Source organism: Cloeon dipterum, chromosome 3, assembly GCF_949628265.1.
Source record: "Cloeon dipterum chromosome 3, ieCloDipt1.1, whole genome shotgun sequence".
Taxonomy (NCBI): Eukaryota; Metazoa; Arthropoda; class Insecta; order Ephemeroptera; family Baetidae; genus Cloeon; species Cloeon dipterum.
Genome location: NC_088788.1, coordinates 8475202 through 8495776, shown reverse-complemented (window position 1 = coordinate 8495776; position 20575 = coordinate 8475202). Strand labels below are relative to the sequence as shown.

At 39.8% G+C, this 20575-nt stretch overlaps 2 protein-coding genes across 4 annotated transcripts in view; both read right to left on the bottom strand.

Moving 5' to 3' along the window:
* The window catches only part of LOC135938980 (NADP-dependent malic enzyme-like), a 60916-nt gene extending 52301 nt beyond the window's left edge, over positions 1-8615 (bottom strand). For all 3 annotated transcript variants that reach the window (XM_065483078.1, XM_065483079.1, XM_065483080.1), the window contains exon 1: positions 8539-8615. In XM_065483078.1, the coding sequence (XP_065339150.1) occupies positions 8539-8603 (65 nt within the window). In that variant the 5' untranslated portion in view covers positions 8604-8615. The remainder of the gene's footprint in view (positions 1-8538) is intronic.
* Positions 8616-9781: 1166 nt separating this feature from the next.
* Positions 9782-20575, bottom strand: part of LOC135940517 (suppressor of lurcher protein 1-like) — a 28038-nt gene continuing 17244 nt past the window's right edge. The window contains exons 3-6 of the mRNA XM_065485437.1: positions 19643-19833; positions 15606-15813; positions 13284-13546; positions 9782-10236 (exon numbers count right to left, since the gene is read on the bottom strand). Coding sequence (XP_065341509.1) covers positions 10175-10236; positions 13284-13546; positions 15606-15813; positions 19643-19833 — 724 coding nt within the window. The 3' untranslated portion in view covers positions 9782-10174. The remainder of the gene's footprint in view (positions 10237-13283; positions 13547-15605; positions 15814-19642; positions 19834-20575) is intronic.

Genomic DNA, 20575 nt, shown 5'->3' with positions numbered 1-20575 from the left:
TTCCTCGCCGATTTTGCTCCAGGCCTTCTTCAGGTCAACGATCTATGACTTTTATTGTGCGGTCAGCGAAGACGAATCATTCAAGAGGCATTTTGAAAAATGTCTTCAACTATCTTCGCTTTTAAACACGCTGACGAATAGCAGTAACGAGTGCTTTCCGAGTGCAGTAATCTCGTCGCAGACCAACCACCACTTTGACTTGTTGACATTCGACTTCTTCCTCAAATTCGAGAAAGCTCTTAGAAACTCGTATTTCAAACTGCAATACTCCCGGCGATCGGTTCACTCTCTCAAAGTCGCTGATATGAACGACCTGATCAAAGTTCTGTTCCACCTTTCCTTCTACCCTGACCAAATCATTGACGTCGCTCACCCAGAACTGCCGACCTCTTCAAATATCCTGCTTGCTCTCGTGAAACACTGCTTGCATCGAGAGCCTAAGGATGATCTCACGCACACCCACCGTTTGAAAAAGTTCAAAATTTCCGACTTGAGCCCCAAGAGTCTCTTAGAGATTGCTAAAGAGGAAATTAAAAATCTGAATGAATCCCAAATTCAAAGTCTCGCTTTCTACTTGACCATGAGGCTGATTCCCAGGGAAAAATTGCCGAGGCTGTCGACTAAATTGGAAACTGCTTGCACGTTAGACTTGGCCTTAAGTCACTACTTGAAGGGTGGGAGAATGTGGTATTTGAGAAATTTTTTAAGTCTCCCGATGCTGGACGACGAGTGGAGGGTGTCGTGTAAATTCGCAGGAGAAAAGGCTCCGGTTCTGTACTACGTCGCATTCAACGAATGCAACAGAAGCTTCGACAAATTGGTGATCGACAACACCAAGCGGGACACTTATTGGTACTTCCCTTTCGAGTACTGCAGGCATTGCGGCGCTTTAAATAAAGATTTACATCAAAATCCGTGCTCCAAGTGCACAAGCGACGAGAAGTTTTATGTGGACATAAATTTATTCTGCTCGGATGAATGCAGAAATAATGCGATGAACTCTTACCACGCTCAAGAACATGACGAGTTTGATGCATCACATTAGAAAAATGGGAAAAAGTGTGTAGTGAAGACAAGGCTGTGTCCGCTTTAATCCGGTTGATATTAATTGAACTCTATTAGAACGTGGCATTCTAATAATCCGATTTCACTCATTTCCTCTTCTATTGGGATTGATGAAAAAGAAAGCTAAAATTTTGAATGCAAACGATCCAGATATTATTTAAAGAGCTCGATATATTTATATATTTTCAATATTTTATGGTTCCACGCACGTTTTATGCGTGGAAAACTCCTGTAAAATAAAATAAGTTAAAACACCCAATTGATAGTCTTTTGAGTTATATCACGAAAACCACATCTTATTTTGGATCCATAATTACTATTGAAAATTTTGTAAATAATAAAAATACAATTTTATGACGCTTCTAAAATGAAAATTGACTTTTGGCCCTTATTTCAAGTTATTGCAGCTTATATTTGCAGCACTGGTTTTAATTCGTTTTTGAGTTCCCGTTAGCGTTGTGGGGAGGCTCTCTATGAATTTTAATCAAAATAGCATTTCAACCAACCAAATCAGATCAGAGATTTAGACGCGGTTAATTCTGTTTTTAAGATTCTTGTTTTTTGCTATGGGCCAGCAGGACAACTTGGCCCCACATCGTAAACCAAAATATTCTAACAGAACAATAGAATCTCATAATTGACCATGCTAATTTTGTTTTAAGTGAACTAACGATTAAATGAATATAAGCAACTGTAAAACTTTTCTTGTGATACAAAAATAATGAAATTGAAATGTTTACATGTATCTGAATTATGAACAATAAACATGTGTAGCAATGGAAGAATTTGTAACAATGTGTTTCCCACTAAAGCAAACTCATTACAATAAATTTCTATTATTAAAAATGTTATACGCAACAGGAAATTATTTAACTGCATTATTTCTTTATATCCGATTAATCGTGGCCTTTATTTCAACCATGCAACCGAATTTTCGAAATTTGAACACCTTTAAATATACGTAATTATGTCATCGTGTCCTATATTAAATTATGTGTTAAGCTAGACAGCAACCGTGACGGCCGAAGGCTCTCCCATTCTTGTTTGTGCGCCACTTCAGACAAGACCTAATACAAAAAATGCAGACTAAACTGAATGAAGCTGGAACTGTACTGATTCCTCCGAATAATAAGAAAGTGAGATCCATTGGCTACTGGGACGGAGACGAGTCTAAAGTTGTGCGGTAAGCTGTTAAAACTTACCTTTTTAAATACCTTTTGTTTTTTTACGATTTTTAAAGATAAAAAACTCCCCATTGTATCTTAAGATTTGCAAACCATTGATTAAAGTTAGGTTAAAATCCGTTATATATATTTTATTTAAAAAAATGAAGGGCTATAAATTTCAGATAATGGTTTTCGGGCCAAATTCTTGACTGTGTCCAGTGTCCAGTCCGACTTTATGAACAAAATACTTTATTTTTGTTTTATTTTATTTACATGGTTTGTGAGTACATCGAGACAGTTAAGTTGGACATCAAATGTAGCGAAATAGAGTCCTTCAGTCTTTAAAAGCATTTTTTTACTTTCAAACCTAGGTTTTTCATTTTTAATGAGGATTTTAGAAAATTCAAAAAAAAGAGAGCTATTTATTACCATTTTTGTCATAGAAACATCGGTATTATATTGGAAAAAAAAAACGTTGTCATCATAATAATATTCTTTATATTTTTCATATTTTTATTTTATTCTATATCCAAACTCATGAGTTTTTTGGCATTAATCTAAAACATTTTTTTGCGTCTTAAGCTAAAGGTGAAATTATGGAGTTGCATAGTTTTTTTAATTAGGAAGTGTAACTGACTCAATCGAAAAAAATACGACGCGAGCAGAGAGTTCTAAATATGCTAAAAATATTTTAAATTTTAATTGTAAAATTTAGAAGCCAAAGAAAAACAATGCTTTTATTGCGCAATTCATTACGTCATCGTTTACGAACGTGATTTTACACAATTTACGTGTTTTAGCCAATACGGCCATTGCGTCAATTACAATTATTAATTGTAACGAGTGATCATTTTAACTCCTAGAAAAATGTTTTATGCTTTAGATCGTACATGATTCAATTGAATATTGTTGCCCCTCTTTTAATATAATTCAGAATTATTTTTTAATAATAAAATCTTTTACAGGACGGCGTGTGTGCTGTTGATCAACTATTCGTATTCGAATGTTCCCGATAAAGAGCGAACAGCTGCGGTTGAGGCAGACAAAAAGCAGATAATGGGTGCATTTAGCGGCTTAAAAGTAGGACTTTACGTAACGTCAGAGCCTTTGCAAGACATATTGGCTTATTTATCCAAAAAAGATAAAATTAGGCAGAAATTCCGGCTGCTTGGTAAGTTTTCAAGATCTTTCACACGGATTAAAGGAACATTAATTTATAATTTCGTTCTGCAGAAGACCAATCTCCGGAGTTGTTCTTCGTCTTTATTTCTACGCATGGGGGCAAAAACGGAATAGTTCATACGCATCACAAAGAGTCTGTGGAAATTTCTGACGTTTACTACCAATTAAATAACAATCCGTTACTATCCAAGACGCTCAAGCTTATTTTCATTGCGGTAAGAGTTGTTTGGTTGTAAAAATTCAAAAAATTTTATTTGCCAATCAGGCCTGTCGAGGAAAAATCCACGACGAAATGTTGCTTGGAGAAAAATACTGCAAATGTGGTAAAAAGATGATGATGCGTCAAAATGTCCTCAGGGGCAAAGATATTACCAAGGACACCCAACGTAACATAAATGCTGTGCGAGTGATCCAAGAAGATGTTCGCCAGGCTAAAGAAAAGAAACCATTAAATTTCGTCACTATGTTCGCTTCCGTCGAAAGTAGGAATAAATTGTTTTGTGTCAGGATGAAATAATTTTCACTTCTTGTCTACAGCTACATTGGCGTTACGGAATAGTGAAGGAACGCATCTAATCCAAGCGTTCTGCAAAACATTAAATAATTTGGAGAAGGATGTTAGCCTCGAGGAGTTCCTCACAAGATGCATGTGCTATCAGCATTTCGAACAAAATTTACAGAGAGGGTGCGGATCGACCCCAGAAATAAAAGTTTTCTCGCACAGACAATTCACTTTTTCTCGCAGGTCAGTAAATGATTTATTTTTTCAAATCAGACGATATGAATTATATATATTATATTCTTTTGCAGAGCCAAAGTGCAATTTCGTAAGAAGTCCAGTTTACTTAAATTTAGTTACGATTGGAAATCAGACGTGGAAATTCCGCTTTTAACGCGCAAGGCCTACGTTTACACCACTCCCCGACACAGGGATTCGAAACATATCCAAAAATTGCAAAATAACTTGAAGGGAATTTTCGGGTTTGAGGTACACAGCCCTCCCAGGTTTGACGAGATTAAAAAATTAGGTATGGTAATTTTATTAAATTTTAATATGATCCTATAATAATCTTTTCAATGCAGTCTCAGATGATGAAGAAGAACTCGAGGGCTGTCTTCTAGTTTGTATCGTAGCTCCAATCTACTATTCAAAGCAGAGTAACGAATTATTCACCAGCATTTATGGAGAACGAACTCCAATCAAGAGAGTCATTTACTCTGCGGTTTACCCGAGCACTAAGAAGTGGATTGGAAAACCGAAAATCTTCGTTTTTCTCCATGCAGACGACAGAGAAAGTGATTTAAAAACTCAAGGCTATCTGGTATTTAATGCCATTGCATAATTTTGATAAGAAATTAAAATGTGTAATTTTTTAGGACCTCCAAAAAACAGAATTTACAAGAACTGGCACCTTGCATTCTGGCCTGCTGACTGTGATTCTTCCTCAATCAGGTTAGACCGAGAACCAATTAAAAAAAAGCAATGAAATTTCTTTTTTGACGGAGTAAAATTGGATCCAGAACAAAATTTTTACATTTTCCGTCTCTTCAGCTGCGAAACCTAACTCGAACCTTTGGGAATCGATTGGCAATGTAAAAAAAACGGGGTCCAGATTCGTGCAATGGCGTCCGGTGGAGTATGGCGTTAAAAATCAGTCACGTGAAAATGCGCGAAAAGATTAACCAAGTTTTGGTCAATATTGTGACATAATTGCATTACTCGTACAAATTGTGTCTTTTGTATCGTAAAAACAAACTCTTGGCACTCGTACGGGAATCCAAAGAAAGCTTTTTATTTCACACATTCAGACGCCATCTTGGATCTGCGCAGTGGGAACCAATTTTATAGCACATCTGGCCCCCGCTGGTCAAAAATTAAAATTTCAGAGTGCTACTGTAAGAGTTGAATTAATGTAAATTTCTTTGCAGACTCGGTGCAACTGTTCACCGAAACGCTGGAGGAATTTGCAAAGCCCGGTTCGATAGAGGAGAACACGTTCCAGAAGTTCTTTTTCACTTTGCTGCGGAGAGCCAAAGAGGAAAACAGAGTTAGCCCGCTTGTGATTAGCACGCTAGAAAAGACACTGAGCATGAAGTTCCCGGTTGACCTTTTCATCGACAGTTTCACTTTGATCACGCCGACAAAAAGGGAAATATCATTCAGCGAGCTCGAGCAGATACTCGGTTTGGCTGACGAAGATGCTAAAGGCAAATCAAAAGCAACGTACTGCGTACCGATTATCACAGCCGAGTCCGGCTCCGGAAAGTCCAAACTGGCCGAAACCCTCGCCGGGAGAGCCCTGACGATGAAGCAAAAACTGGTCACCTTTGTGGACATCAAAGAGGAAAACCAGTTCCTTGAAGAGTTCGACTGGAAAATGGGATATCGGTGCTTCGTCGAGAAATTCGCAAAGATGAAAGGAGAGCCGCGGACCTTTGGAGCGAGCGAATTCATCATTCTAGACGGCTTCGAACAAGTGCAAGAGGAATACAAGGATGGTATGCTCGGCATGATTAGGTCCTTGGCCAGGGACAAAATCCCTTTGTTGATACTGACCAGGCCCGGGAGTGACATTGCCCTGATTGAATGTCTCAAAGGGGTTCGTCCAGTACTCATCGTGGCCAAAATCAACGAAATTTCTAAAACTAATCAAATCGTTTTCCTGCATGAGAAACTTGGCATGACCGTTAAATTAAAAGTGATAAAAGAAATTGTGTCAAATATTGTGAATGCTGGGGCCGGCGACTTGATTGAAAGGATCGGCACCTTGGAAAAGGTGGCCACCTTTCAGCCACTGAGGAGCGGGCCCGACATCAACATTTACGAGCTGAGCGAGCATGTCTTCGAATCAACCGTCACTTCAGTCCTCGTCAAATCCGGATTTCTTGAAGGCCACTCAGCCCACCGCGATGAACGGGAAAAGGTCCAATTGCTCACCGAGTATGCGCACGATTTCTTTTTCGGACACCGAGATCAGCGAAAGAAAGACGAGACGCTCGACGACTTTGGTATTTTTCGCTTTACAAAGTACGGAGGAGTCACTATCAGCATAACGTTGGCGGCCTTCCTTCTCGTCAGGGACAAAATCTCAGATGGAGAGATAAGCGAACTACCAAAGAGTAAAGAGAAAAAATTACTCAAGACCATGAAGCAACATCGGGAAATTATGCTAAAGAAGAAGTTATTTGGACCAAAATAAGAGTCTAAGTTGTAAATCTGTAAATAAATGAGTGATTTCCTTATCCATTTTTTTCATAATTTTCATAATTTTTGACCAATGTACTCTGACTTGAATAAGAATAAAAGCGAGAAGTGGCACCAATCAAATTAAAAAAAATCACTGAGGAATTAGCATTTAGTTTTAAACTCTTTTTAAAATAATATTTAACAAATAAATATTCCTTATTTGTTTCGATCCATTTCTATTAGTAGAGATCTGATTACTGCGTAGCGAAAAATGCAATATTAACTAGGTCAATATTATGTTCTCTTGATTTTTATTTGAATAATTTTAAGCCAGGTGTATGATTATAGTTACTGCGATTGAATCAATATAAACAAAATTCATTGCAATATACTACATGAAAAACAGATTGCAAACGATTCAGAAAGTAAATAAATAGCGTTTTAAAGTAGGTCAGAACTTATTTTAATTTCTTCTGCTTTCTGACATTTGAATTATCGGGCGAGCGTGGAATTCCAGAAATTCCGCTGGGCATATATACCGTCGCAATTCAGCGACACGTGCACGCGTTGGAAATTATGAATTAGGCGCGGCTTTGCTTTCGCTGATTGAAAGTTAATTAAACTCGCCCCCGCGCAAAAAGGCCAACGATACATTGTGTCCGAGCAGGCAAACACGAGCACGCGCGCGGCCGACGCAATTAATTCGGCCAATATTCGCTCGACGGCGCGTGTACCATAATAATTAAACAACACACCGGCAGCGCTAATTTACAACGCTTCCACTATCAAAACGCCTCGGGCCGTGGAAAGATTCTGACGGAGAGGCAGAAAATGAGGAAAATAATCTCGTGGTTTTCCAGAAACTCTCCAAAAACAGCATGTAAAATTATGAAGTTAATAATTTAACAAATATTTATTAAATGTTATTACAAAATAAATATTAAAATAAATTGAGAACCTGTGCAGACTTTAAAGAGTAATTTTTTATAAAAGCCTAATTGAGAGATTTCCTGAACAAAATTTTTGTAGAAATATCGTCCTTAATTGTTCCCCGTTATTTTTCATTTCCGGATTTTCAATGTGTTTATGAAGAATACTCCTGAAACGATTTTAAAATTGTAAGATGCATCTTCATATTTGATAATTTGTGCTATTTAGAGTTTTAAATTACTATTAGAAGTACGCAAAAGAAGTTTTTTCTAATTGAAGATGCTCTCTTTGACATATAATTTTATTGGTCTCGCTCAGTTTATATAATATGAATAAATGTGTAAAAAACAGTTAAATTAATTATTTATCTGGTTTAATTATATTATTGCTAGTTTAATTTTTTATTTGCTAATTTTTAGCAAACAAAATTTCATGTACCCTTTTAAATTGATGCTCTTTTGTCCGTCGCTTCAAAAATTAGCAAGCACAGCACGGAAAGTTTTTTTGGCCTCTTATATAAAGAGCCATTTTCTAGGGCCTAATAAATCATGCACGGAGGAAACTTAAGCCCCAAAATATCCTAAATATATTGGGGACGATATTAAAAAGTGTCCCGGAATTTCGATGGTATAAAAAGTTTGGCGCGTGCGGAGCCGGCAGAAGAGACAGTTTGGCGCACGCGGACAAGTTTTGCCGGCGGTGCATTAACGGCAGCTGCTGTGTGTCAGATCGAGATCGATAAATTTGATAAGAATGGCGGAGCCGACGCTGATTAGCCGCCGCCGCCGCCGCCGCTTCAAATTACTCTCTGGGCTCCGAGCACCGTGCGTCGAGTGAAAAGTTTTGTTTGTTTGTTTGCAGCCATTACTCTATGACGACTGCTACTCGATTGCGAAATTATTATATTTCGCTTTTACGAGTCCTCGGAGGGCCGTAAACCCCCTGCCGCCCCTTCCGCCGGTCGATGTGCGGCCCGCGTTGGGCCCGTCGACGTGCGGGCCCACTCACCCGGCCAGCCACAGGAACAGCAGCACGAAGAGAGCGTCGCACGCAGTCCTCAAGAGCACCTCCATCCGCCCACAACACCGCGCGACTTTCCTCCCAAGAGACGCCAACCGGTTTTCCATCCTGTTTATAACCGGTTCAGCTGCGAAATTCGGCGCCAAAAGGCACAACGGGAATACTACTGACAGTGAAATAAAAATATCATGAAATTAAAACAAAAACTGCTAAAAATTACAATTTAATTTTGAAGGGGTGAGTTTGGTGTGAGGGTGTTTAAAGTGATTTCAAACTTTTAGGGCCAGGAAATGTGCAAAAATAAGCGCTGGAAAAACAATTTAATTTACTTGAAGACAAGGGTGGAATGAAAATGGGTGGGGTAGCCACCCTAGATCCTCTCCAGCTCGTCAGGGGCATCAAGATGAGTAAAATAGTATGCTGTTTTTGCGTTTCTGACCAGTGAGGCCAAAGTAACGCGTGAAATTAATAATTTTAACTGAAATATTTTTAAAAGAATCAAATATCACCGTCATTAAAATTCAGGGTATAGACTAATAATGTAATAATATTGCAATCAGGAATAACAAAGCATGTACCTATTTTATGAAAGTTAATTTTTGAATAATGGTGACCTTGATCTTCAACTTAGTTATATATTTTTCTTCCAAAAGTTGTTGGGTATAAATAGTTAACTTCAAACGGTGTCATTTTTATCAACCTGAATTATCTTCAAAGTCTTTCATAAAGTTTGAAATACGTCTCAATTTTTATTTATTAGAAAACAAATAAATGAAAATAAAAATATTTAAAAATTAATAAATAATTTCAAAATTGAAATGCGATAAAATTTTGGTTTTAAATTTTCTGAATAATTTTTGGAACCTTAAATATGAAAAAAAATCAAAAGGATGGTGTTAAGATATAACGGAACATACATATTCTGGCAAATTAGTTTGAAAATATTGCTGAGACCTTTCTGTTTTTTTATTATTTACATATTATGTCCACTTAATTGAAATAAAATATTTTAAATTAATTCCTATAACGTAAAAAAATTAAAGAAATCGTATAAATTGCTTTATTTTTATATTTAAACTATTTAAAAATTGGTTTCAAGACAATCTTTGGATGATCTTCTAGTCGTATTATTTTCTGTCTAGATAGGAGTTTGAACTGCCGGCCGCTTGAGCTGTGGAAGCGCTGGTTGAGGCGCGTCGAGCAGGTTGCATAGAGTGAAAGGCGTCAGGCGTTGAGAAAAATACTAACGAGCTATTTATTTTTATTTTTCGAGTGTCGCTTGCTTGGCCTTTAGCTGTACAGAGTCGTCGCGTTTTATCACATGATTTTTAAAATACCATATTTACAAAGTACTTGAGCGTTATAATTGGTAATTAATTCACTGATCTGAGCTACAATCATAGTAAGTGCGTCTGCCGCCGGGAAATTCTTTTAATTAATTAATTTTTATTCCTAAAATTCCGGCGGAGTCGAGATTTTACAGATTTCCCCACGGCGGCCGGTTAGCAATGAGTGAGAGTGCTTGTTGTCGTTTTTCATACATAATTGAAGAGAGAACGAACGTGTGTGTTTGTGTGAGTGTGTGTTTGTGAGTGAGTGAGTGATTGTGTGATGCCTTAGATGCTTAGTAGTAGAAGGGGGCGTTGAGCAAAAGGGCGGCGAGCAGCAAACACCCGGGCACCTCGTCTGAAATCAAACATTGGCGTCAGTGCTTTGTTCCGGACGGCCGGCCGAGCTGACCTTTTGCCCCTTTCCCGCACACTTTCAAAAGCCGACATCTGCGAGATTAAACCCAGCCCTTTCCCGCCAACTAATTATTCATCGCAATCAAATTCGGGGCCCCTCTTCAGCACCGCGAAAAGGCAAACGCAACTTTGAGAGCAGCAAAATCAAACAATAATTGGCAAGGGTCAGTTTGCATGTCAGAAATTACTGTCGTAATAGTAAAAAGAAACGAATATCCTATAGATATTTTTAATCCAGTAGTCAAGTGGCTTAACGCGGGTTTTTTAAAAAAAGGGAAAGCCCACAGCATTTACGGAAAAGCGTCTTTGCTTTTTCCAATAATATCATGCTGAGCGGGGCAACAAAGACGAAGAAAAGCCAGCGGAGGGCGCGGAAAAAGACGAGCAGAAAGCAACAAAGCAAATTATCGAGTTGCAGAGCAGAGAGAGAGAGAGCGAGCAAAGCCTTTCGTTCGCAGCGCACGGCACGCGCGAGCAAATATTGGAAATCTCTCTGCGAAACAGCCGTTTTGCGGATAAATACACGACCCGCCGACGTGAAATATTAAACGAACCGAGCAGCCGAAATTTACACACGCGCTATTTGCGTGTCTCGACGCGCCTGATGCAAGTGAGAGGATTCCAGCCGATCGAAATTTATTAAGAGAAAATTTCAGAATAATCCGTTGCACTTAGTTTTGAAACGAACATTTTTTTATCATGATTTCCACGAAAATCGGCTCTACAGTTTTTTTGTTTGGTGATAAAATCGTTATTTAAAAAAATATACGTAAAAAACGGACGGATTGCAACGAGAATGACACAAATAAGGCGCAAAATTATAAACAACCCGTAGGAATTTTCAAGAAAATCTGCAATTTGTTTTTATTTTGTAATAAAAAAAACCGACAAAACTCATTAAAATGCCCGAACATAATTTTTTCAAATCCAAAAACCAGAGATTCAAACAATACCACTATTTTATTTAAAATTACTAAATATTCCGTGTCTTATTTAAACTTTGTCTCTTTTCCAATTCCCATTTTGACGCCTGTTTGTGTGAATGTTTGCCAAATTCGCCGCTCTATATGGGTTTGTAGGGTGTGGGAGCGGGTGGCTGAGCGTGAAAGTTTGTTTCTTCGCAGGCGGGCGGGCGGACGGGCGGGCGTCGCAGGTGCCGGCCGGAATTGGTAATAAACGGAAACAAGGGACGGTAGATGGGCGGGCGAGCAGAGGGCGGCTGCATCGGCAAATTGCTAGTTAGTGGCGTCGTTCTCGGGCCAAGTGCACCCTCGGGACGTGTGCCGCGATCCGAGGGTCAAGGGCTCGCGCGCCGCCATTTTTCTTGGCGCGCCTGACGACGCCATTAATTATTCACATCTGCCTAATGCCCCCTATTAGCGGCGTATCCAATTAGAACTCAATGTCTTCCAAGAACAACCAAGAACTGGAGAAGCAGCTTCGCAGCTGCTTGAATTTCAATGGGATTGCGTTTGCCACACATTGACCCCCTTTTGGCCACTGGAGCTGCCACTGAAGCGCCTCCGGAGGGTGGATTAGAGAGGAAGTTGTTCAGGAATGGAATTTTTTGGTCTCAAAATTGACATTAGAACGCCAGCAGCTACCCAGAGGAAGGAAGCGGCTCTCTGATTGGCTTTTTGACGTTTCTAGAATCTAAAGGATCAAGAAGTCAGCGCCACAGCGACAGCCAGAGGCTAGCCTTGTCACTTAATTGCGTTGGCTGCCGCTGTGGTGCTGCCGTTTCGATCTCAGGCCAGCGTCACGACGTCCAATTAGAGAACCGCCTTCTCTCGCATTGATCACCGGCGTTCTTGAGGCACTTTAATTCAGAATAAAAATTTAGGGGTTTTTCCGTGTCCACCGATTTCCAGCGCGGGAATTTTGAAAAAGGGGGCGTGGCTCCAGGAAAATTAAAGAATGGGCGTGCTAGATACATTTAACAGTTGAAATATCGATTATTTTTATGATTTTTAAATTAAACAATTACCAAATAATTGATTTGCGTACATTAATCTGCAAGAATTTGATTTAGAATGAAAAAATCGATTTTTACGCTGTTCCGCAACGTTTAATTATTCAAGATTCGTGCCCATTTGGTGTTAATCAGTCCAGCAAATCCTCAAGGGAATTGTAGTCAGCAAATATTGAGTTGCACTGCGGAATTTTCTTGGTGGAATGAAATTCAAACAAATTGCACTGAAGCAAAACTGTCCGTCCATCTGCTGCAGTAAGATTGAGAGGCTTTCCTCAGGGACAAAACGAGCTGCTTAATTAAAAATGGAGCAGACTGGCGGACGGGACGGGGTGGGTGTAATTAACACGAGTGGCGCGCTAATTAAATTTAATGCCGGTGATCGAGTCGAGCATTCGGAGAGGAATTAATCTGGCAATCAGCGAAATTGATACTTGGCTCTGCTCGTTTTCTCATTAATCAAAAGCAGAAAGCTAGGCAATGCGGTCTGCTGCGCTTTCGCCAGCAGAAACAAAACTAAACTGGGCAGGCGGCGGCAGTTAGATGGCGAAAATATGTTTTAATGCAGCCAGCAAGCAAACAAGCCTGGCTTTTCTTTGTCTGCTGCGCTGCATTATCCAGATTGCTTTTTCCACCAATGCCATGCCACCGACACACACGTGAACTTTTTGCTAGAACAAAACTTTTCAAGGCAAAAAACCCGTCTCATCTTTTGCGGTGCTCAAATCAAACTGGAAAGGGGATGGGAAGAGAGATTGATCAACTTTTAATCGATCGAAGAGTGCAGATGATGCATCTCGTTTTCTCAGCTGATTTAATTCTCTTGGGGGCCAAAATTCTCAAGAAAAAGGTAGCAAAAAAGAAGCAGGTTCTATCGCAGTATTGATTGACTCGAAAAAATATTTAAATTAAAAATTCCTAACTCTCAGCAACTTAGAACTTTTTTTCCGTACTTTTTAATAATTTATGATTGACATTTTTTATCCCCGCATATTAATTAGGAAATTTCCGGTCACCTGTGATTGAAGTGGCGGCGTTTGGTGCGGCGCTGGTGCGCACCGGCCGCACCGTGTTGGTGTCCTCGTGCTCGAGGAAGTGGTAGGTGGCGTGGAAGCCGGTGCCGTCGAGCCGGTCGTTCGAGCGGAAGGTTACGCGGAAGAAGTGCCGGTCCGACTCCACTTCAAACTCGCGCAGCTGGCCGCAGTAGCGAGAGAACTTACGGTCCTGCGTCATGAAGTTCGAGAACTCCACATAGTCAGACGCCGACGTCGCCTCGCACCTGAAAAAATTACACAAACAAAAAATGGTAAATTTTCTAGAGCCGCAAAATCAAAAAGGTTTGAAATAAAAAATTCCCTTATGAATGAAATCAAAGATACGAATCTTCTTTGAAAAGATAAACTTTTTCAGCTGAAATGAGTGAAAGTAAAAATGGTGGGATATTTAAACCAGCAGTTCACCACTTGAACAGTCACCAGCAGATGGCACCTCTGTTCATTAACGATTTTCGGGTAATTTTCGGGCGCGATTTCAGATTTAAAATCCAGTTACTGTGCATTCTTGACGTGAACATATTCGGCCAATCGCGGTAGTAACGAGACAGCAAAGATTTTATTTTCTTGTCTTGCAGTTCTTTAAATATTTAGCGCCAAAAAATCTCGGGGTTGCAGTCAGGGTCTGACAGCGGCCATTTTGGAATAATTTTCTGCGTAGAAAGAGCCAAAAAGCTATCGATTTATTTAAAGACTGTCTTTGACGAAGTTTCTGAGCACACTAATCAATTTTTGAGGCTCGAATTCCGTAAATGGGATATTTTTTCCCCACCAAAAAGTCCAGCGCGACGTGCGAATTTTTTTTCGCGCTAAAACAAAATGAACTATTTGCGAGAAGTGCGCATGCGTTGGAGCTGGTGTAGCCGAGGAGAGGCGTCACGTCAGCCGCCAGCAGCCGGTGGTTGGCGTGTGCCAGCTCTGACGCATGCGCATTTCTATTCATTCATATTGTTTTGGCGGGAAAAAGTCCTACTTGTGCTACGCACGTCACGCTCTGAACTTTTTGGTCAGAAAAATAACCATTATACCTAATTCCACTCTCAAGAATCGATTGGTGTGCTCAGAAACTGCGTCAAATGCGGTTTTTAACCACTGTTTGAGGAACTTATTGACAAAAGAGTTTTGAATTACGGTAAAAAATTACCATCGAGAAAAAATTTGATTTGTTACATCATTGCTGGGTACAAGGGTTGCAGGCTGGGATTGAGTTTGTTTCGCTTTGGCAGGCTGTGGGGGCGCAGGAAATTTTGCGAGCAGTGCGGCCGTTTAATTGGCTCGTCTGGTTGTTTTATTCATGCCGCGTGCTTGCGGTGGCAGTACTCGGCTCTCTCGCAACTGTTGCGGTCGCAACTCGCAGAAACAAACTCTCGCCTAATGAGCTCGGCTTAATATTTAACCCCGGTCGGCTTCGGTCCAATTGTTGTATGCGGAATTATTCATTTGAAAGGCTCTTGAAAAAAAAATACCATCCAAGCGGGGTTAATTCATTTATCTTTTGAGTTTTCCAGTCAATGTGCTTTCAATTTGAGCGCAGAAGAGGCGGAATTGGCGGCAATTAAATCATCGTTAACAGTTTTTCTTTCGGTGTACAGAAGAGTGAGTGCAGGATGGGGAAAGGCACGGCCGGTGTCTCGTTAACTTTCAGAATACATTTACACTCATCAAAAGACACCTGAGAGAGGCTTTTTAATGGCATTTCCATAAAGTTGGCCGCCCGGCCGTCGAATTTTGCGCGCCGACGAGGCTCTTCTAATCATCAGAGAGGCGCCGCCTGAATAAAGTGCTCGAGAATGACATCAAAAGAGGCGAAAGAAAGTTGGCAAAATGTAAATTTCACGGCAGGGGTGCAAAAGCAGAGAAGAGCCGGATGAAAAGCTGGCGAATAATCGCCCTCGAGAGCGTGTTTTGCAAATTCAAAACTTTTCCCACGGTCAGCAACTTATTCAACTTTCCCTGTTCAAAACCGTCACTGCTGCCGCGCTTTGAATATTTTCAGACTAAACGACTACAAAACGTTTTTTAAGCACAAGAAATAAATCATAGGCTTAAAAAAGAGTATTTACTTCCGGAATTAAAATTTTTAAATAATTTTTACAGCAGGATTGGAGAAATGGCTAGTTGTTGCTTCTAGAAATTGAAATGGCGGTGGAAATCTTTCATCACATTTCAGACATTTAAATAAATAATGTTGAATTATGAAGCATAAATAGAATTTGGTGCCCAATGGTTTCGCGATTGTTTAATTCAGGAGAGACAATTTAAAATAATTAATCTAGCGAGACTTACGGCAAGACGCCTTCGACATCAAAGTAGGTGAAGTGGAGGTGTATCCGCTCGCCAGGTCGTCCCTTGAAGAGGTAGCTGCACTCGGTGTCCCTGGGGTAGTAGCCGGGGTAGTTGGGCGACGAAAAGCTGCCGTTCGCAGCCTCGGAGCTGTTGAACGAGAAGCCGCACGTGTACTCCATCAACTGACGACCGCCGCTCACCCCAAAATCTGCCACAAAAAAGCACAAAATGATAAAAAAAAAATTATCTATATACCAAAGGTTATCTTACAATTTGTAACACTCTGATATTTTTTCAGTAAAGGCCATCTGAATTGAACGATTAACGCGCCATTTTAATGTTTTTATTAAAGAGGAATGATACTGGAAAAGCCTGGAAAATGCTTGTTGCCAATGCATAAACTCATCCCTTAGGATTCAGTTAATTAAAGCCTAAATTGACCTAAGTAGCACTGTAATTTTTTTGAGAAAATTGGCTGGAAAGTTACCGTGCTTTTTAAATGACAATGGCTGTCTCCTTACGTGAAATCCGATTTAATTTCAAAACCAAGAGTTTCCCAATAAGTGGTATACACCGTTGGACAGATCTCGACGAGAGGAATCGGAATATTCCAAGAAAATACATTCAAGCACTGTCAATTTTGGAGAAAATTGGCAAAATTTGAATTTTTATTTTAGGAAGGTCATTTTTTATTATTGCAAATTGTTGGACAAATTGTTAATCGGTCAATTGTTTAAGGCATCCAACAATTTAAATAATTTTCAATTGTTGCCCAGTATCATTCCACTTTAAAGAATCGTTTTGCTTCATTCTTCAGAAGACCAAAATTTTTGTTGAAAGAAAAATGGTTACTGATTTTTAACAATTTAATCAATTCTTACAACAATTAATTGTGCAATTAAGGAGGCATTTAAGATTTCAATTTAGAAGTTTACAAATATTTATTTCAGCTGTATTTCTTCACCTATTTATTTAATATTAATTATTTGTCTAGGAGAAATAACCAATAAACAAAAATGAACTACCGTTGTATGGAAATTTGACGAGGCCAATTCGCCTTCTCAAAGAGGCTTGAAATCAATCGATAAAAAATCATCTGCAAGCTGAAGTAGTTGGAAAACAAAGAGAGCAGGAAATATGCGCAATAATTTTACTGCCAGAGAGAGAGAGAGAGAGAGCATGCATGGTAGAGGCGGAAAAGTTGCGCCACTTGTGGTGTACGAGTGCAGAATCGGGCCAAGAGAATAAAAGTAAAGTTTCACGGCCCGCGTCCGGCGCTATACTTTAGCTGCGAGAGGAGATAATCACGTCGCTTTTGCTCTCTCTGCATGTCGCGCGCGCTTCTTGCGGTGTGCAAATGCAAGGCGCGATAAGCAGGAGGCAAAGAAAGTCAAAGCGAGTAGCCATTGCGGTGGCCGGGCAGTAAAAATTTTATTGCCCCTGATTGCGGTGGTTGCCAGACGCCAGAGACCTCTGCCACATCTCGCTGCTGATGCGAAAGCACTAAAACACCTAAACGACGCAGGCACACGGCAAGAAAGATGTGCCTGACCGACACACTTTGGCTGAGCCAAAGATAAAACTGCTGAGCACAGCATAAAGATCAAAATTTAAAATTATTTTACGGCAGGTGATTGTCGTCAAGCAGAAATTTAATCTTCTGGATTGGCAAATGGAGAAAATCTTATTGTTAAAGTGGATTGATACAGGGTAACAATTGGAAATTATTAGAATTGTTAGCTTTAATAAGCGGTTGTTTCAATAATTTGTTCTACACTATTTTTTCAATTCCAATAATCAAAAGATGACCTATTGTAACAGGAAAATTCGGGAAAACTCTTTTGTTGGGAAATAAAATTGGATTTCAAGCAGGGGGAGACAGGCCTCACTATTTGAAAATAATGCTAACTTTTTGCAGACACTTTTCTCTAAAACTCATTGGGTCAATTTTGGTTTTATCTATTAAACTTTAGGGAATACTTTATACTTAGGATACAAGGATTTTCCAGGGTTTTGCAAAATCAATCTTTTTTAAGTGTTTGAAGCCGGCAATAGATGACACCACCGTCTATTTACAATCTTTGGGTACTTCTGTAAAACTGTGAAATCCTGTTACTGTTCATTCTTGGCGTAAAAATATTTCATTTGATCCATTTTCTTGAAAAATGTTCTTTTAAGGTCTTTACCGCTGTTTGCCGAACCGAATTTTGGATTTCTTGCAGCTTTTTGAGTTTTTTCGTACCAAATATTTTTGGTCAAAATCTTTAAAAGGTGACGTTTATGTGTGAAAATGACGAGAATCCCTGAAAGCCACCATTTCTAATTCATTTTACGCGCATTTATTTGCCAGTCTTCGAGATAAGAAAGTTATAATTTTCCAAACAATTCAGTAATATTTATTTTCCCCCAAATATCTCAAATAGAATTCGTCGATTTTAAATTCGTTTTTATTTTCGCACGGTCTTTGCAAAAGTGTGCAAGTGACGCAGGCTTTGCTACGAGTTTCGGTCGGCACACGCAGAGCAGAGAAGGACGCGCTGCTTGTACAGCACATTTGTCTGCGCTGTTTCGGACGAATACATGAATGAAAATTAACGAGACAGCCGCACGCACGCCGTTCCGAATAATTGTCAAATTGTCTCGCGCGCGGCCGATGGAATAATTTCGACGCCGACCAAAACAAGCTCCGCAGTTCCCGCACACCCCCAAATTTGTATTTATGGTTTTAAAATGGAAAGCCGAAAAATGCTGAGATTAACGAGGTTTGTAATTTTTTTGGTTAACATTTAATCGTGATAAAAAAACTTTTAAATGTAATTTTTGGCATTCAAGCAGATCGAGTTTGTCTTCATAATATCCAATTTTTAAAAACTTTCCCTTGTAAGAGGATTTTCCATTCTATTTAACTCTGGAGGAGCAAAAGAAAGTTCACGAAGAAAAATTATTCGGCTCCTCCTTCTCTCAGCGTCAAATTTCGCTCGGGCCCATCGAAGATATTTTTCGCCGGGCGGTGCAAACGGAGCTCAGACCGTATTAATTATTCAATGCGGCTGCTTTTTAAAGTAGTCGGCAAATACGCTGCTCGCCGCTTAATTGTTAATGAGTTCGAAAAGGAAAATTACGGCGAAAAACTGACTGTTCGCGTTCCATGCAAAGAGAGCTTCGCGTCTCCTTTGTTCACCTGCAACTCGAGTTAACAAGTTGAACAACAGGCTTTTTGTTCCCGTCGTCGGCGGTGAGCACATAAAATATTCATTTCGAATCGGGCCTAAGCTGATTTCTTTCGCCGACAATCAGCACCGACGGCAGCCGACGAATAATTGAAAAGAAGCAATAAAGTTCACGCAGCTTGCCTTCTTTTTTCGTCCTCCCGCGAGAACTAAACCCGATTAAATAAGGCCGCTCCGGCTCTCAATTCTTAAAGGGCACACCTTTGCTGCTCCAGCCTCTGCCAGGGCAAAATCGATGCAGCAAACATTCGCAATTTTTCGCAAGAAGTGCAAACAAACTATGCGCCGGATAATGAGGATAACAACACGCCTCAGATTCTTTGATCTTTTTCAACACGGATGCTATGTAACTTGATCAAGAAATTTCCTCAATACTGATTAGCCTGAAGGGAAGGAAGTTTCCTTAAAATCTCGCAAGGAAAATATTATATTTTTTTAAAGTTAAAAAAATTGCTAAGCGAAATCGCTAAAATTTCTAAAATAATTTGTCATTAATTTATATTGAAAGATATAAAACATTGCATTTAATTAATTCTTTAAATTTGATATTTTGGTATATTTGTTAGTGTCTAGAACAGCAAACAGATGGCACCACCGTTTATTTCCAATTCCTGGCACTGCAATATCAGTGAAAAACCTGTTTTTGTGCTTTCTTGGCGGGAAAAAGGATTGCGTTTGACGTGCTGGAAACCGAAATAGGTTCACCCAATCGCGGTAGAAACGAGAGCAAAGAGAATTTGTACCTATCTCAAAACTAAAATTTTAGAACAGCATTTAGGAACTGTTTCCAGGGTGTGCGGTACTCACTCTCTGTAAAGGTGTAGAGGGCCTTGAAGCCCCTGACGTATCTGGAGGAGTGGAGGCCGCGGAACTCAAGCGAGAGGCGGGCGCCGCTGGACATGAGCGGCAGCGGCACCTGGCCTCCACAGAACGTGTCTATCTTCTCGGAACGGCCCTCCATGTGCACGTACGCCACGATCGAGTCGGCAGACTCGCAACTGCAAACACACGAAAAAATAAATTAATTCATTGCTAAACGTACTAACGGTCTTACGTCTGATTGTGAGAAGTATTTTTGTGACATATTTAATTTTTCTAAATTGGTACGCATGATAAAAACTAAATTATTTTAATGCGGTACACATTTTTCATCCATAGGCGTTTTTTTTTTAAATTGCAAAGCAGCAGAAAGGTTTTTTAATGTTTTAGTGGTCGAAACAGCTAAAAATCACCCATTATCCGCTTTCCTCGCAAAAAATAATCGTCAGACGCCGCAAGAATTAATTAATTGCAAGGCAACAGGGTGGAGCTGAGGGAGAGGGACGACGGAAGAGCAGGCAAACTTATTTCGGCACGCGGCAGTGAGAAATGGCCGACGTAAAAAATGACCAGATAAAAGTTTTTCCTCTCTCTCTTTCCTTTTTGCTGTTTTTGCGCCAGATGAGAACGCAGCGAGGCAAAGACAGTGTCAAACTTATCGATCGCCCGTTTTTGACACATTCCCTGCACTTGTTTACGCGTCGCCGAGATTCTTTGGCTGATTCGCACAATCCTCTACTACCACGTCAACTCTCTCGCCAAACAAAATAACAAAAAGGCCCAAAGACAATCTCTTCTCTAGCTCCTTTCCTACGGTAAACATTTCATTTAGTTCCTTCTGCTTTTCTTTAAATTGTCCAGGAAAATAATTTTGTTTGCATTGGGAGAAATGGTGTTTGCGAGTCGTGTCCTCGAGTAGTG